Genomic DNA, 18148 nt, shown 5'->3' with positions numbered 1-18148 from the left:
TAATTTGAAATATACTCAAAAAATAAAATTTACAATCATATCTACAAATTTTTAATCATGAAAATTACGTTCTCAAAAAATTTAATAAATAATTTAAAAAATAATTCAAAAGTCATGTATATCTCCATTTTTTCCAAATGTGTCTTAATAAAAGAAAATTTTTGAGAAAATAATTAAAGAAATTTGAAAATTTATTTAATGAATTAATTGACAGATGAATGAAGTCATGTAAAAAACCCATTGCTTTTATGAAGACTCTTTTTGTTGATTTTTAAAATGCATTAATACTTGATGGGATCAATAACGCTAGTTACACACATAATCTTCACAGGTTGCCAGTTAAGGGTTAAGTGTATGTTCATTGAGTTTATTGCAAAAAATTACATGCAGTTCTCTATCTTCTTTGGAATGAAGATGATCATAAGAGTAGATTCCTTTGTCAATCAACTTTGGTTTAATTTTTTGCTTTGAACTTATTTCTGAAAATTTATCTAATTTTGAAAGATATTTTTTAATCTTTAAAGGTTTCCAAAATCTTGATAACAAAAACTTATTGCTCTAAATGTTTCAGGCAATGAAAACTGAATTATATTTCATAACATAAACAAAATTAATAAAAAAAAAATTCATTATTCAAAAGAAAAAAGAATATTCTCGATTATTCTCCAATTTTTACATCCAAGAGAACATTCTCACTTCACATCTTTAATTCTTATTATTCTTGATGAGAATATTCTCCAGTTACTTATAACCGTAATAGTCCTTCCAAAGAATATTCTCAAGGATATTTATTATAATGTATAATACAATAAATATCTCTGCAAATAACTTGAGAATATTCTCATAGAGGAGAGTATTCCAGAATATTCTCTGTAAGGACTATTATATATAACTTGAGAGAATAATTCTTATTATTTTCGATAAGAATATTTTATTCTCCAGAATTTATAATAGTAGCTAGCCCTTCCAGAGAATATTCTCGATAAATTAAACATACAATAAGACAACATAAAACAACAAAAAAATCTAGATAATTCAACAATATGCTTTCTCCCCATCAAGAAGCCTAAAAAATTAAAGTTCGTAGCCACAATATTACAGTTTAAAAGCAAGAAAATGAAACGAACATGGCTGAATTACACAGAAATATGAGTGATACAAAATTTAAGTGTATGTACATTGAAGAAAATAATGGTTCTGTATCTTCTTAGAATGAAGGTGATTATATAAGAATATCTTTCTTTGTCAATCAGCTTTGGTTTAATTTTTTGTTTTGAACATATTTCTGAAAAATTATCTAATTTTAAAAAGAAATTTTTCCATCTTTAAAGGTTTCCAAAATGTTGGTAACAAAAACTTTTAAAAACTCTTACCATAACCGAGAATATTCTTAGAATATTCTGCAAATATTTCAGAATATTCTCAAACTAAAAGCTGTCGTTATGAGGTGATTACGCCAAAAAAAATGTTCTAAATTTTTCAAGCAATGAAAACTGAATTATATTTCATAATATAAACAAAATTAGTAAACATTTTTCATTACTTAGAAGAAAAAATAATATTCTGGATCCAAGGAAACAGTTATTTTCTGAGGTGAACTCGGAAAGAAAAGTCCCCAGTGGTGTAGATGGTAGCATGCTTGCCGGGTACGCAGGGTTTAAGCTAGATAAAAAATTCCTTTAGCAAAAAAGCGAAAATGGCGAGAAAAGCTTTAGCAAAATGTTACAATGCCAATGATTGATGGTTGAATGTCTACTAGTTTCGTACCTCCTGTACGCATTTTTGCACAAGTGGCTACTACTTCTTTCGCATTCTAAGATTTCCATTCGCATTTTGCAAAAAATGTGACCGTAGCTTAAACCCTGCGGGTAAGGGAGGTGGCGGATGAATGGGACACTCAGCTGTTTTGTTTCACTTTAGTTTCTTTTTTCACCAATAGATTACATTAGTGTAGCTTCACTCACAACAGCCATCATGGCTGTTGAATTTGTTGCTCTCTAGCTCAAAAATTAATATCAACATCAAAAAGTAAATTTCTGCACATTTCTTATTTTTTTAATTTTATAAGTACTGCTATAAGCCAGTAATCCATACTTTGCTGTTTATGTATCATATGTTAGTTATAGACATATATAGTTTATTTTACTGTCTCATGATAGCATGTTTTACAAAATGTTTGCAAATGAAGAGTTATAGCATGGGGATGGAAGGGACAGTAACACATGGGGATGATTGGGACTGTCCCATTGCATTAAAGTAAGGTAGGGTTTATTTTTAAGGTGTTTTTTTAAATTGATATCTTTATTTTTTAGATCCAAAATGAGGTTTTCAAATTGGGTTTTTGAAATTCTTACTCTATTAATTTTTAAAAGGATCATCGTAAGGAACTATCTATCATTAGATCTCTGGAAGTGATGAATATGAATATAACTAGCAGTTTTAATTCAACAAATGTAGTCCTTACACTTTTTTCCCATTGTAGTCATCAGCTACAACCATTAGATGTATCTATGTATGGATCTTTTATGACAAGATTTAGACCAATTCAAGATGACTCTGGTTAACAAGCACACAATCCTAATAAACACATAACAATACATGAAGTTGCTGCTTTAGCAAGGAAAGTATTCCTTCATACCTTTGCTCCCTCTAACATAAGTTGGTTTAAAAAATCAGAATTTCCCCCCTAAATAAATTCTAAAATTTTCACTAAAAAATTTCCCAATAAATTACAGATAATGATTTCCTTCCAGCTTCCATAACACATAAGCCAATTCTGACTAGGCTAATGAAGACAGCTTCATTGAAATAAGTTTTAAATATGTGTTCCCTCTGTATCTTTTGTTAATCTGGTAAGTCTATATTTAAGTTGGGGCCAAAACTCCTAAGCAAATTTGCCCATTTCCAAAAGCTGATAGAACAGACTACCAAAGAGAAGAAAAGCTCCATCTTAATTAACACTCCAGAAAAAGAACAGCTTAAATTAGAGTACAGTCAGAAAAAGAAAGCCATGAAAGGCCTAAAATTCGAAAAATTCCAGCCAAGAAAATATACTAACACCAGTTTTACTGAAGAAAATTTTATGGAAAAAGATTTAGATAATTCTCTCATACAAGATGAAGATTTCATATTAACAAAAAACTATGATTAAAAACAAAATATTGTATATTTCTATTGCAAGAGTTTTATGTGTGTTCATGGTGATAATGAGAGTTTTAAGGTTTAATTTTTAAGTTAAAAAATTGACAGCTATGGGTGTTTTATGCAGAGAAAAGTGAAATATGAGGCATTTTAAAATCTGATATTGTGTCCAACTTGCCAAAACCACAAAGCTAAGGGGTTGCAGAAAGAGTAAAAGCATTTATGACATTTCAGTTTGATTTTATCAGCATCAATATTAAGTGAACCTCATTTGATGCGAAGTTGAATAATGAGAAGTTGAAATGTTATATTGCTGTCCTATTCATCCCTATCTTGGGGGATGGATGGGACAATTTGGACTTTTTCATGAAACATGATTTTTTTTCTACATATGTATAATTGTTTAACCAAAGAATGTTTAAATTGAAGCTTGGTAACATAAATGCTATATTATACATAAAACTTGCTTTTCCGATTGTATGTTGCGAAGAAATAAATATTTTAACGAAAAATGTCCCCTTCGTCCCCCTCCCCTATGCAAGAGGGCCTGGGTTCTAGTCCCAGTGGAAACAAGATGACTTATCTTTCTGAGTTCACCTCAGCATAATATTTAGAAAATAATTTTCCTTCATATCTTGGGTTGAGAGAAAAAGCCATCTATCTCTCCTAATATTCTGGATTATTCTACAATTTTTACATTCAGGAGTCGCATCTCTACAGGAATATAAATAGAAAGTGATGGAAAAAAAAATTCTTTGTCAAATACATTAAAAATGAACTGTTGGGAACACAATTTAGGCCAATTTCATGAGAATCACCCATGTGCTATAAAGAAATAAGTGGCAAGGAGAATGGAGTTGATAGATTTAAAAAAAATTAGCATTTAGCGACATCAAGTTAGAATATTACATTACAATATCAAATGGATATAATTTAAATTCTCTTGAGTTAACAGCCATGATTTTAACTTTCCTTTATTCAAGTTCTTCATGCATTTCATGTCCACAACACACATGCGTACTCATATTGTCGTATTCACATGTTGCTCACCGAATAAGGTGCTAAGCAAGATGCCACGGGTGATCCCCTAATTGTATATATTCCCCCACACAATACTTATATTTTGTATATGTTCATTAAATCCACCGGACTGATGCTGGCTTCTAGTCCGCAAGTTATCAAACCCATTTGCTCACCAATAAGGTGTTAAGCGAGATGACTCGCTCCGATATATGTGTGTTTTTTTCTTATTTCACAATAAGACTCTCATTTCTTTTTGTATCCTGTGTATATAATATGGCAAGTGTAATATAACAGATGAGATGGCATGGGAGTGGGGGGGGGGGCTCAATTGTTTTTTAAAACATACCTCCGTCCGAATATGTGTACATTCATCTTAACTAAACCCAGAAATTTCTCCAACTCCTAATCCCATCTCGTCTGTAATCACCACAAAATATGTTAATCGCGACAGTACCCAATTGTCCGGGGAAAATATGTTGTAAAAGTTTTGTATTTTTTTTTCTTTTTTTTTGACACAAAATAAAGTGTTCCAGATTCTGCCACGAAGCTGGGCTGGAAGAGATCTCAACAGCGGGATAAGTCCAGTGGCAAAGTTCTGGCGTTCATTCATTCCTTCATTCAGCCATGATTTTAAATTCATAAAAAAGATGTACATGAATTGAGGAAGTAAATAAAATATTTTGGGAACTAAATGAAGGAAAAATTTTTGGAAACAAGTTCTATTTGGGCTTGGTACCTGTACAGTATGGTGTCTGAATTGCAGCTATTCCAGATTTATGTAACTTCAGAATGAGATGGCTACTTATTTTATAAAACATTTTTAAATGTACAAATGTTGTAGAGGGAGTATCTTTAACCGATTGAAAAGTGGAAATGTATGTAGAATCTATTTTTACTCAGAATGATACAGATAAAAGACTTGTGTGTGGAGGAAAGTGTACAAAGATTGCTGATCTAAATTCTACTAATGTAAAATAAAGCAGTTTTGAAAGGGATTGGGAACAATTATTTTATTTGACATGAATGTCGCTCTCCACTTGTTAATACAAGATATACGGAAGACTGGATGTTGTGAAGATATTTATTATTTCAGATGTTTATTTTTTAAGGAAGGAAAAAACTCATCTCTGCCTCCACCGGGAGTCGAATCGAGGGACCCGGGTTCGACTCCCGGTGGAGGCAGAGATGAGTTTTTTCCTTCCTTAAAAAATAAACATCTGAAATAATAAATATCTTCACAACATCCAGTCTTCCGTATATCTTGAATTATTTTATTCCTGATAAAATAAAAATTTCCTAATTTTGTGATTTAATTCTACACTCAAATAGTAAAAAAATATGTTTTGCAATTTAGATAAGACTTAGATAATTATCAACTTGCCTTCTCTTTTTTTGTCTTCAGTTGCTCGCATTTCCTCATCTTGCAAATCTGATGACTTCGAACACTTCTGCAGGGTCCACATTGGCCGCAATTCTCTTTGGTATGACATCCCGGACATTCCCCGCATCGCTTCCGCTTCTTGCGTGGCACTTTCTCGTTTTCCTGCACAGGAGGGGGTGGAGCTGCAGGAGGCGCAGCAGGTGGGTGATTAGGAACCTGAGGCTGATTGACATGATGGTCCCACTGTTCCATATGTGGCTGAGGTGGCGGGAGATGAGCAATAGATGGGCGAGTAGTGGAAGACACCGAAGGCACTTGAAATGTGTTCTCTGTTGCTCCCCTCATGTCCAGATCAGTTACATCTGCATCCAATGGCATGTGATTATTGTCAGTGAATCCCATCACCATCTGAGCTCTGTGCTGGTAAGGCAACTGGACACTATTGTGCGGCATCAGAGGTGCAACCCCAGGATAATGTGGCTGCAATGCTGCATTCACTTGCATATTTATGTTAGTCAACCGTTGAGCAGCAGCAGACACATTCGAGGAATTGAAACTTTGGTTCAGCGTTGCAACTTGTACAACTCTGTGTACATTATCTTGTTCCATGTGATCTTCTTGTAGCATAGGGTCGTGCATCTCAGCTGGTGAAGGAGCAGAGGAAATAGAAGATGCAGGTCTCCCTGGTGTTTCTACAGATCTAGGAGGCTGGAGTTGGTCAGCACTGGGCGAAACATAATTTTTGTTCTTGTAATGCCTCCTATTATCGTTGTCTTGTGGCATCATGGCACTTGAAGAATGCTTTTCCACTGGGGCACTTGGTGGTCTCTGTAGCGGTACAGATTCTGGGCGCATGTCTGGCATAGACTGTGGAGTGGATGGCTGACTGTGAGAGGTGAACTCTTGACCACCTCCGGCTCCTATTTGTTCCCAAGGTCTATAACCTACATTACCGGCTGGAGTCCCGTCCCGAGAAGGAGGCGTTGGTGTTGGACCACTTCGCGGGGGAGCTGCAGAACTTGGACTCTTGGACATCAACCGAGCTGAAAGTCCTTCTGCTTGAGAATCTTGATTTGGCACAGGGGTTAAACTACCTTCTCCCAAAGTCCGGTTCATTCCATCATTCATGGGAATACTGTTTGGAAACGTAGAGGCATTCTGATAAACAGGATGAGCAGCTGCAAATGATGCAGGGAATCCTGGTCCTGGAGAGACTGCTTTGGCAAATAACGTTCCCTGCGGACGAATGTCAATTACAGAATTATGCACAAAACTAGGAGGTGGACCAGACGAATTGAAACCAGATGTAAAAAAACCAGGTCTAATGCCATCTGCAATAGCAAACTCAGGCGGAGCACTCAGTACTCCATATGGAGGTCCCAAGTGAGATTGGGGAGGACCAGCCATCCAAGTTTCTTGCGCAATCAACCCTCTTGGTGCATGTGCAGAACCTACGGAAGTTATGGGAAGCGCAGGTGAGTAACCTACAGGCAAAGCTGTCGTAGCTTGCCTCTCACTATCATTCATTATAGTCAGCACATCTGTAACAGACAAAAAAATTATTATTAAAACTTTCAAACAGGTAGAAATGACAAAATCAGAAACTGCTTTTGTCAAATTTTTATTTGAATAAACTTTAGAGGGTGAAAAGAAAAATAAGCAGAAATTAACGTCTATTAACACCCAACATTATGACCCATTGCTGTACTGAGAAACCTGTCTCGCCTTCTTCGAAACATATTGCGATCAGACCTTGAACTGCGCCTGTTTATAGAAGGTCAGCATCTTAGTTTTCTTCCCTTTCAGACAGAAAAATAGCAACATGTGTATGAGGGTTGCGCATGGCCTCTAAGCAAAAATTCCCCCCCCCAAGCTACACTTTTTAGGAGCCCTTCTATAGTTAATTTATAACATGGAAATAAATAAATAATGGCAATTGTGCCAGGCCCCAGGAACTCTGTCAGTCCGCACCTTTGCAAGAGCCATGGGGTTGGTTCTCCTTGATACCAGTGGAACAAACAAAAGCTAGGTCTTCCAAAATTTTTCACAGGCTCCTGTTTCTTTAAGAACCAAGCAATCTATATAATAATTTCCGAAATTGTGGAAAGATTGGTCCTGAACAGCCCTCTTTCACACACCCAGAATTTTATGAAGATTCCATTTTCAGATCCATAATTTTTATGGTCTATTTTTCACTGACCTGAATAGTATTAAATATCTAAACCAATGATTCCCAACTTTTTTTAGGCAATGCCCACCAATGGATCTCAGAAATCTTGATGCCCCCCTCCATCAGGGCAGCAGCTAGAAACTTTTCCCCAGAAAGGTATTCACACCCCTCCTGGTGAAATTTTGTAAATCCATAATAATTTTTTGTTATGCGAAAACCATTGTTTTGCATCATCAAATTTCGCCAACTGGGGAGCTTAGCTTGCTCCACCCAATTTTTAAGTTAACTCCCCTTGTTCTGTCCCTTTACCCCATTACTTGACATTGTTGTTATTCAAAAAGTAAATTCCTATTCATGTTGAGGGAGCCAAAAAGGTCATTTACTTAGTCAAAAGCAGTGGTTCTTAACCAGATGTCATTTTAGGGCAGAGGTCTTCAACCTTTTTCTTGTCGCAAGCACTGCCTGTACCAAAGCTCAAAAGAAGAGCACCCTTACGACAAGTTTGACATACAAATTCATTTCAATCCTTGAATGCAATTGCAAAGTTTATCAAGTGCTCTCAAGCATGAAACTGAACACGAGCATCAGCACTCTTGAGTGTTTCAGGGAGCACTGTGGTGCTCGCAAGCAACAGGTTGAAGATGTTTGTTTTAGAGACTTCAGGAGGCCTGTGAGCTTGGATGAGAAAACAATTTTCTCATTGTTTTTAAATATATAGGTATATACAGAATATTTTTTGTGAAGATGGGCCAGGGGCTGCTTTTGGTCTATGCAACCTGCGTGGCCGCAAGGGGTACTGCAGAGATATAACCTACTTGATTATTATTTAATAACTGCTATCAAGGATTCTTTTTCAGTTGATCAGAAAATCACATTTAGGTTAAAACCATGGGGATTTTTAAAAGCTTAAGAGCACAAGCAACTTATTCCTTTAGATGCATCGGAGCTACATCACCAAAGCATGTGACGTTTATTTGCACAGATTTTAGACTTTTTTTTTAAATGGACTAGCCTCAAAATAGAATGTTTTGGGTTGTTCTGCAATGAGCCCTCAGCTGACTGGAAATGCATTGTATCAATAATTCCCTTTTTCTTTATTTGGCAAAAACAGATACCAAAGACAAAAAAAAACTACATATAAATACAGAGTTGACAACTGCTACGGATTGTCCGTAGTTTCGATGGATGATGGCCGCAATGAACCACGGAGCTACAGGAGACACTCTCCATATTACAGAAATTGGTTTAAAAGAATCGGGTCTTTGTGGTGTTTTACTTATTTTTATTATTATTTTTATAAAACTGCATCAATCTTTACCACAACGATGAATTCGTATAAGCATGTGAGAAAGTTCCAGAGAAGACAAACTCAGGGGCAAATCTGTTTTGTCTGTGCGCAAAAAGCAAAAAGTAATCTGTAAAGTCCTATCTAAACCCGCCGCTCTACCAACACCTTTTACAGCCGAAAGCCCCCGTGCAAAGCTCATTACATCACTGAAGTCGTCCATTTCACATATAGTCATTGTGTGCATATACTGCAAAAAGAGGTAAAAATTTCACATACGTCAGCGTGATTTATCCAATGGCTGCAGGTGAAGTAGATGACTTCGGTGAGGTCAAAGCTTCATGCGAAAGGCTTTCTGCTATAAAAGGCATTGGCTCTACTAGATGAAAGAGATTTTAAAAAATTTTACCCACACACGCAAAAAACCAGTTTTTCGTCAAAACCGCCTCACGATGTGGGCTAAAAACAGCTTTTTGAATTGTTCAGTGCGGGGGTTCAGACCCGGCTTCATTTGCATAGTGCATGGTCGAGCTTGCGGAACTTGTCAGAAAGAATGTCACATCGTAGGTGCCATAGAAGCTCTTATACGAAGAAAACAGGGGTTGGGGGGTCTAGGGTTGTTAGACGTCCGTACATATGGCCCACAAGAAAGTACTCCCTTGTGGGCCAACCATATGCAGGTTGGAATTGCATTGAACATCCAAAAATTATTAAGAGATTTGCAACGTTGGAAAGTTGTTTCGGGAGGTGGGGGTCACTTGGTCAGACCCCTCTACAACATACATCAGTTTGTCATTTCTGGGATAGACTGGACTACAGTCACAAGGCAAACTAAATTTTATGAAGCCGTTGTTGTGGAAAGAAAAAGCTTTTTTTCCACTCAATAAATGTTTTTTTTCATGGAGCACTGCAGTTTTGATTGAAAATTTTAACAAGAGTTTTACCAGGGTTTCCAGAAGATCATTTCTCAACAAAAAGGACATTACAATTTCGGCTTTGGCAGAATCATTAATTGCAATCTACTATATTTGTATTGTTTTTATTATTATTGCAATATATATCACAATGATTCCGTTTTCAATTAAAATCAACTACATAAATTTTGGTGATAGGATTTGGTAAAAAAAAGTAGGAAAAGTGAGACAAAAACTAGAGAACAAATAAAAAAACTATTAAACAAAAAGTTTGAAAAGTGTGACAAGTGGGAACCCCTTCTTTTATTCTTAGCGCTAAGTGAGAATAACTAAGTTTGACTATGATATGGTATATTTATTAGCATTTATAATGCAATGTTTTTCCTAGTAGAAGCTGTGTCTAAACATGCAAAACAATGCTTCAAGTATCAAGTCCTGCCAGCTCTGCTTTGGTTGAAAATACTCTTTAAAACTCTGGATTTATACAACCTGAGCAAAAAAAAAAAAATTTAGGTAAGAATAAATGAGTTTAATTGGTGTATTCTATTAACAGATGCTGTGCAAGAACTTTCAACATGGAATAAAATTTTGGATAGATATGAAAGTTTAAAACATCAAAATAAATACTTTTTCTCACTAATTATAATTCAAAATATAAAATACTTTAATCTATATCAGAGTTAGATGATCCCGCTTATAAAAGGTTTAGATAGAGATGTAAAATTCTCGAAAATAATCTTTTGGAGAATAATCTTTCCGAGAATATTCTCATCAAGGATATGATCTCATCAAGGATATATTCTCCTGTAATAATATTCTCCTCGAGAATATTATTACAGGAGAATATTCGAGAATATTCTCTGGTAGGACTACTATTATAAATAACTTGAGAATATTCTTATAAGTTCTTGATGAGAATATTCTCCTGATATTTATAATATATAATATAGTTACATATAAATATCCTTGAGAATATTCTCTGGAAGGACTACTTTCATAAATTACTAGGGAATATTCTTATAGAAAATAATAAGAATTATTCTGAAGTTATTAATAATAGTCCTTCCAGAGAATATTCTTCAGTTACCGAAATCTTTTCAGGGAATATTATGAAGAATATATGTAATAACATGTATTATAATAAATAATCTCGATAAATAACTTGAGAATAATAATTATTTTTTAAGAATATAAGAATATTCTCTAATAATTTATAATAGTATAGTCCTTTGAGAGAATATATTCTCTGCCCCATCTCTCTTCTCGTCAAGAAGATGGGAATATTGAAGTTTGTAGACCACAATATTAAAGTTTGAAAGCAAGAAAATTAAACCAACATGGTTGATTTTCACAACTTTTAAAGAAATGTGAGTGATACAGAATTTAAGTGTATGTGCATTGAAGAAAACATCAGTTCTGTATCTTAGAATGAAGGTGATTGGATAAGAATAGCTTCCTTTATCAACCAACTTTGGTTTAGCTCTAATTTCTTTTGTTGTGAACTAATTTCTGAAAATTTACCTAATTTTAAAATAAGTTTTTAAGGTTTTAATGTAAAGGATTCTAAAATCTTCATATAACCAAACTTTTAAAACCTCTCATCGTGACCTGGGGAATATTCTCCAACTAAAAGTTATCATTGGGGGTAATTATACCAAAAATTGTTTTGTTGTAAATGTTTCAGGCAGTGAAAATTGATTTATATTTCACAATATAAACAAAATTAGTAAAAAAACTTAAATTATTTAAAAGAAAAATGAATATTCTCGATTATTCTCCAATTTTTATATCCAGGAGAATATTCTCGTTCTCCGAGTCGCAAAAACTTATGACTCACTTAATAACTTAAAACTTGACTAATTATTAAAAAATGACGAAAATAAGTCGTACTAAGCGAGAGAACATTCTAAACTTAGAGAGGTGATGGGAGAATATTCTCACCTCACATCTCTAGGTTTAGAACGTTCTCTCGCTTAGTACGACTTACTTTCGTGGTCCAAAAAGTAATTCTCATTAATATTATTTCCGCTTAAAACAAAGCATTTTCCTGCTTGCAATGTTTTTTTTTTTTTTGTTTAAAAACATTATAAGCAGGATCTAATGTATATTACCTGTTGTAGACTCTTTGTATGTCGAAAAATAAAATTTATTATACAAGCACATGGACATATAGAAAAATTGTAGTTTTTAAGAGACCCATTGAAATCCCAGCCAAAGGAATCCCCCTTCAGTCCCTGGAAATGTTTATTTCAAACCGAAAATTCGAGTTCGTAGGGAAAATTAAACAAAACCAGCCAAAGGAATCCCCCTTCAGTCCCTGGAAATGTTTATTTCAAACCGAAAATTCGAGTTCGTAGGGAAAATTAAACAAAACCTGTTTTAGGCGAGAAACAGAAAAAGCGCGGTTTTTCCAAGAAGGAATTTTAAAAAATTTCAGGAAACTTGGATTAAAATTCCACCCCGAAAGCAGAATAGGCTCAACAAGAGCCAGAACAATCTGGAAACATTTTAAGAAAACACTGTTATAAGAACTTTCGCTGCAGAACATTTCCACTCAACCAAGGGCTTGTTGCAGAACAATGCAAAACATTCTGCTTCTGGGACTTGCACTTTTGATACTCTACTCATCTACTGCAGCGTTAAATGTATGGAGTGGGGAAAATTTGTGTCCAGTGATCATGAAAAATGTGCTTCCATTGCAACTAAGATAAATTTAGAGTACAAAACAGTTTTTAGTTTGCATGTTTTAATTTCATTTGAATAAAAATTGTGCATTCATTTTTGATCACACTGGAAAACAATGTAACTGTGTCTGACATGAAAATACACAAAATCCTTTTGTGACCTGCAGAACACGAATATCACCCTAAAAAAGCTATATCGGCTCGTTTTGAAAATATCACCACATTAACAGCTAAGAAGTGCCTTACGAGAGCTATTGTAGGGTGAAAAAGTGGTAAGGCCAATAGAACAGTACAGAGAAAATAGTGAGCCTTCATCATGCTCGGTGACTACTGTTGGACAATTGTAGGACATGCTCCTCAAGTCCAGTACAAGCGCATCGCAAAACAAATTATGTGTCAGATGCTGTTAAATGAACTATTGTGCTGTAATACATTTGAATTGTGTTTTTATGTACATTAATATTGTTGTACCTTCATGTATTGGTGAGGTTTTTATACACACGTGTTGTTTTTTTCCTGTACATTTATTTTATTTTCTATAAAAAATGATACTTCGGCTAATGAAGATAATTTGTTTTGGAATCACATCCGTAAGCTGAAATGTGATTTCCTATAAGTTTCTATGGAAAATACATTTGTTTGATTCATTCCATGTTCCGCCCAAAATTTGAAGATAAGTTTTTTTTATAAAAGAGGCTGTTCAAGTATTATGTAAGCAGATTTTTAGCCATTTTTGACCCCTCCCCACCCCCGTTTGCAAAATTCAGCAAGACACTGATACCCCCCCCCCCTCCCAGCAAAATTTCGTCATCAGCTCAGCCCATCTGAATCCTAACTCATATTTTCATAAAGGGTGGCTGATGACGTAAGCATTATCCAAACCCCCTTGTCATCCAAAAGTCAGCAAATCGGAAAGCCCCTCCCCCCCATCTATGATGACGTAATACTTGAACGGCCCCAAACACAGAACGCTCTAAAACTGACGAGGCTAAAATAAACTGCTTCGAAATTGGATAAATGAGAATCTACAGGAAGATGAAAGATGCTGAAGATCACATTACACTATGCACACAATCAACACCAGCTTTACTGTCTGCTACACCAAAACAGAAGCCGAAATCTGTGATGTAACACAAAAAAATATGTCAAAAAATTTGTAAGCCAAGGTATCGCTGTATTTATGATGTGTTTCAATGTGCATTGTACACACATGTATCGTGTTGTTAAATGTGCAAGTTCAGAGAAAATCCAATCCAGCTTTTTATATGGTGAGATTCGTGTTCAGCACACCAAATTACAAAAGAAATTACTACTTTTGTTTCGACGCAGTCGAAATTTCACCAAAATTGGTTTTCCAGAGTTACGGAAAACCAATTTTCCTTTTTTCTTGTACATGGTTACTATGGTTTTAGCAATTAGAAAATATATTTATTTTATTCTATATACTCAGCTAAATAAATAAAATTAAATTCAGTTTGAAGTTTACGTGTTTTTAAAAAAATAGTTGAAAGGGTGAAATTTCACCCATAATAATGTGGGGGGGGGGGGGTCCTACTAAAGTGTGATAGCACTACCAGGTTTTAAAAAACACACATTGATGTACACAACCACAAAATTTTTCATAAAGCTCATCCACACACGCCATGATCATCCACAAAACACTGGTCTTGATAACCATTACCAACCTCGAACGCATCAAGTCCCGACACAAAAATATCCAATATCCATTCATTTTTTTCCAAATCCTTGACACACAAATTGCAAGCTCAAAACCATCTTTTAAAAAAAAGAAAAAACCCACATTTACACGAAGAATTTAAAAAAAAAAAAATCCAATCAATAATCAAAATCAATAACATAATCACCACAAAAACGCCGATAACCAAATTCGCCAATCACGCATCACGGTCCAAAAATAATCAACCAATAATATCTACTCGATATATAATAATAACAACAACATCCTCCGCCATTTTTCGGGAAGATTCAACAATACTACACTCATTCAACAACAATAACAATCAAAAAAAAAAAACAACGCCAATAACAAAAAATAAAATCCGTTAAATATGAATGTTAAAATATCCATTCGGAAGAATCGAGACCACGTAGAAATGAAAGAAAGGAGAGAGATCACCAAGAGCATTAAAGGAGAAGAAAAAAGAATATTTACCGTTGCATGGGATAAAAATAATAAGAAAATAATGGAAAAAAAAAAAAAGGAAGAGAATCGTGAGAAATCGCCCGAAGCATTTTTTTCCGTAAAAAAGAAAAAGAGATAAAATAATAATAATAATAAAAGCCTACTTGCAACTCTTAAAGAAAGCTGTCATGGCTGTCATTGCGCAGCTTTTGTATCGGCGGCGGCAGTAGTGTTAAAAACGCTCCGAGGGAAGAAGAAAGAGAGATCGGGACTCACACACACACACTGGCAACAATCACGAACAACAATATTCCTCCGGACTCGTCCATAAAACACTAACATAATAATACAATCTTCGAAAAAATATCCACGAGGCTTAATACAATCCTAAAAATAAAAATACAAATATTTATAACTGTATTTTTTCTTTTGGCTATTGCTCACCACAGTCACTCACAACGTGACTCAGAGCCGCGGATATAATAATAATAATAAAAAAATACAACCGATTAAATGCACGCAGTCCTGAAAATAGTCCAACGAAACCATAGATTGTTTATTTCCCCCCTCAATCTATATATGGTTTGTTTTTGGATGAATTTCTTCCTTAAAAAACAAATATTAATATATTATTTTTGATTATTTTTAACGGTACTTACTGGTGTTGGATGAAATAATAATAACAATAATCCCGGTTTATCCATTGGAAGAAGAAAGAGAAGAAGAACGGCCGAGAGCAGAGTTCTCTTTGTCCTCCATCATCTCGTTTTTCGCGCATCGATCCCTAGGGCTGGCTTCTTTTCTCCTCGGGCTCGCTCGCTTTTCTCTCGCTCTCTCGCTGCGAGCACGATGGCTCTGCTCTTCTTCCCTACGCAAATTGGTCCGTTCCCATGGTCACGTGACCCGGCTCTCTCTCTCTCGCGTTCTCCTCTCTTCCCCTCTTCTACCTCCTCTGGAGGTTCTCTCTGATGAAGCATCGAGGTTCGTTTCCGGTTCTTCACCTATTTGGTAGTTAAAGCTTCAAAATAAAAATCCCCTTTTTTTGCGTAAAATGTTCTTGAATGTTTCTAATATTTTTCCGAGACTTTTAAAATTTTTCTGTTTTTTGAATATTCGCGAATTTATGGAGGGAAAAATTTCTCAATAAAATTTTAAAAGATTTGAAAGGAAAATCTTATTTTTTCAGTAAAATGTTCTTGAATATTTCTAGTATTTTTCAGACGTGAAATTTCTGTGATTTATATATATATTTTTAATATTCCCAAAATAACGGAAAATTTTTTAATATAAAAACTTAAAAAATGATATCTTCAAAATTATTTTTTTTTTTTCCAGTAAAATGTTCTTGAATGTTTTTAATATTTTTCTGAGACTTAACATTTCTCTGATTTTTCTTCTTTTTTTTTTAAGGTTCATGAATTGATGGGGAAAAAATTCAAAATTAAATTTTTTTCAGTAAAATTTTCTTCACAATTTCTTTTTTTTCAGAGGCATTTGACCGCTCTCTTTCTTTGAATATTCCCAAATTAATAGGGAAAAAAATTCATTAAAATTTTCTGAGAAATTTCATAAATATCAAAAATCTTCAAAATAATTTTTTTCCAATAAAATGTTCTCGAATATTTTTAATATATTTCAGAGACTTAACAAATCTCTCTCTCTCTCTGATTTTTCTTCTACACTGAATATCCCCCGAATTGACGAGAAAAAATTGCAATAAAAGTGTTTAAAAACTTCAAAATATTAATCTTATTCCTTTAGTTAGAATGTTTCTAATATATTTCATAGTCTTATTTCTGTTTTTTTTTTTTTTAATATTCCCCTATTAAGAAAAAATTTCTAATAAATATTCAAAATTAAACTCTTTTTTTCAGTAAAATGTTCTCGAAAATGTTTCCAATATTTTTCAGAGACATTTAAAGTTTTCTGATTTTTTTTGAATATTCCCGAATTTATTAGAGATCATTTGATCATTTTTGTCTGACCACGGTCATTTTTTGCACGCGAGGGCTAATCAGACCGGGACCTACAATTAATGGCCGAATTATTAAAACATTATTCCAATCAAAGGTGTAAAACGTCAGAATAGAACAATAGGAATTCTTTCTTCACGTAAAATATTCCTTTCGAATATTAATGTTTCCGTAATATTCTTCTCAAAGAGACTTTTCTCTAATTTTTTATTATTTCAATTCTCACGATATTTAAATGAAATTAAGAAAAATCAGACAATAATTCCTGAATAAAATTCGAAAAACTTCGAAATAAAAATATTTTTTATTTAAAGTGTGTTCAAATATTTCTATAACGTTATTCAAAAACTTTCAAAATTTCTCTGATTTTTCTTCGTTTGAAAATTCCCGATAAGTTAACTATTGGAAAAAAAATTTAATACGAATTCAATAAATGTTGAAAATCTCAATATATATTTTTAAAAAACAACCGTAAAATTTTCTTCCCGTATATTTTTATAATACATTATTTTTGAAGAGACGAATATTGAAATTAATTAAAGGTAAAACAATAACAATTTTGCGATAAAAGTTCAGCCAATAAATGAAATTAAAAATGAATAACAATTAATATAAATATAATCAGAGGCGCCGACAAGAATACATTGGAGGGGGCTTAAAGTTGTTGGTCGTCCCGTATATACGGGACTCAAGCACGTACGCGGGAGGAGGAAGGGGCATTACATTTTTTTTTCAGAAAATACTGGGGGGGGGGGAGCTTAGCCCCCTTATAAAATGTATTGGGGGGTTCAAATGGCCTCTGCCCCTAGGTTCCGGTGCCTGTGATGGTAATCAATAAGCCTAATATTATATATTTTATCTGATAGGTATTTACAGAAGTTACTCCCCCTTTTAAAAGTTTAAGTCTCATTCATAATTAATTAAAAGTATTTCCATATTTATTGAAACAAATCGTCTCAGAATCAATGAAAGTTCATATTTGATGCAAATATTATTTCAAAATTAATAATAAATTCGAACATTGTGAATAAAATATTTCAGAGGAAATGAATTTTTGTTGAAATAAATCTCAGAATACAAAAAAAAACTCGAATAACGTAGTGCACCCCTGTTCGAATTGACGTCTTAGGCCCCGTTGGGCCTATCCGTTAAGACGCCGCTGTGTGAACCTAGATACCGCAACATGACTTGTTTGCCAGTGCCTTCTTAACGCATGGGCCCACCCGGGCAGGGGCCTGAAGAGAATAGGAAAGCCTCACAAAAATGAGAACTGGTTGAAATTTTTGGGAATTTTCTAGGTAAGGCCCTGACATATTTACATATTTTCATTCGTAAATCATAGTACCAGGTCTCATCATGAACGTCTGGCCTCTCGTGAGTTCTCCCCCCCCCCCTCCAGGTCATGTCTGGATGGGCCCGAGAGCAAGGCCGCAA

General features: G+C 34.3%; 1 protein-coding gene across 1 annotated transcript in view; it reads right to left on the bottom strand.

The window, feature by feature from the left end:
• The window catches only part of LOC149087398 (uncharacterized), a 30269-nt gene extending 14576 nt beyond the window's left edge, over nt 1–15693 (bottom strand). The window contains exons 1-2 of the mRNA XM_089231480.1: nt 15401–15693; nt 5546–7086 (exon numbers count right to left, since the gene is read on the bottom strand). Coding sequence (XP_089087606.1) covers nt 5546–7072 — 1527 coding nt within the window. The 5' untranslated portion in view covers nt 7073–7086; nt 15401–15693. The remainder of the gene's footprint in view (nt 1–5545; nt 7087–15400) is intronic.
• Nucleotides 15694–18148: the final 2455 nt, after the last annotated feature.

The sequence above is a fragment of the Pholcus phalangioides genome, unplaced genomic scaffold (assembly GCF_987345545.1).
Source record: "Pholcus phalangioides strain wild (caught in Gottingen) unplaced genomic scaffold, Ppha-v1.0 ptg000004l_1, whole genome shotgun sequence".
In the NCBI taxonomy this organism is placed as follows: Eukaryota; Metazoa; Arthropoda; class Arachnida; order Araneae; family Pholcidae; genus Pholcus; species Pholcus phalangioides.
The sequence above is the reverse complement of the archived record's forward strand: the minus strand, read 5'-3'. Positions and strand labels throughout refer to the sequence as shown.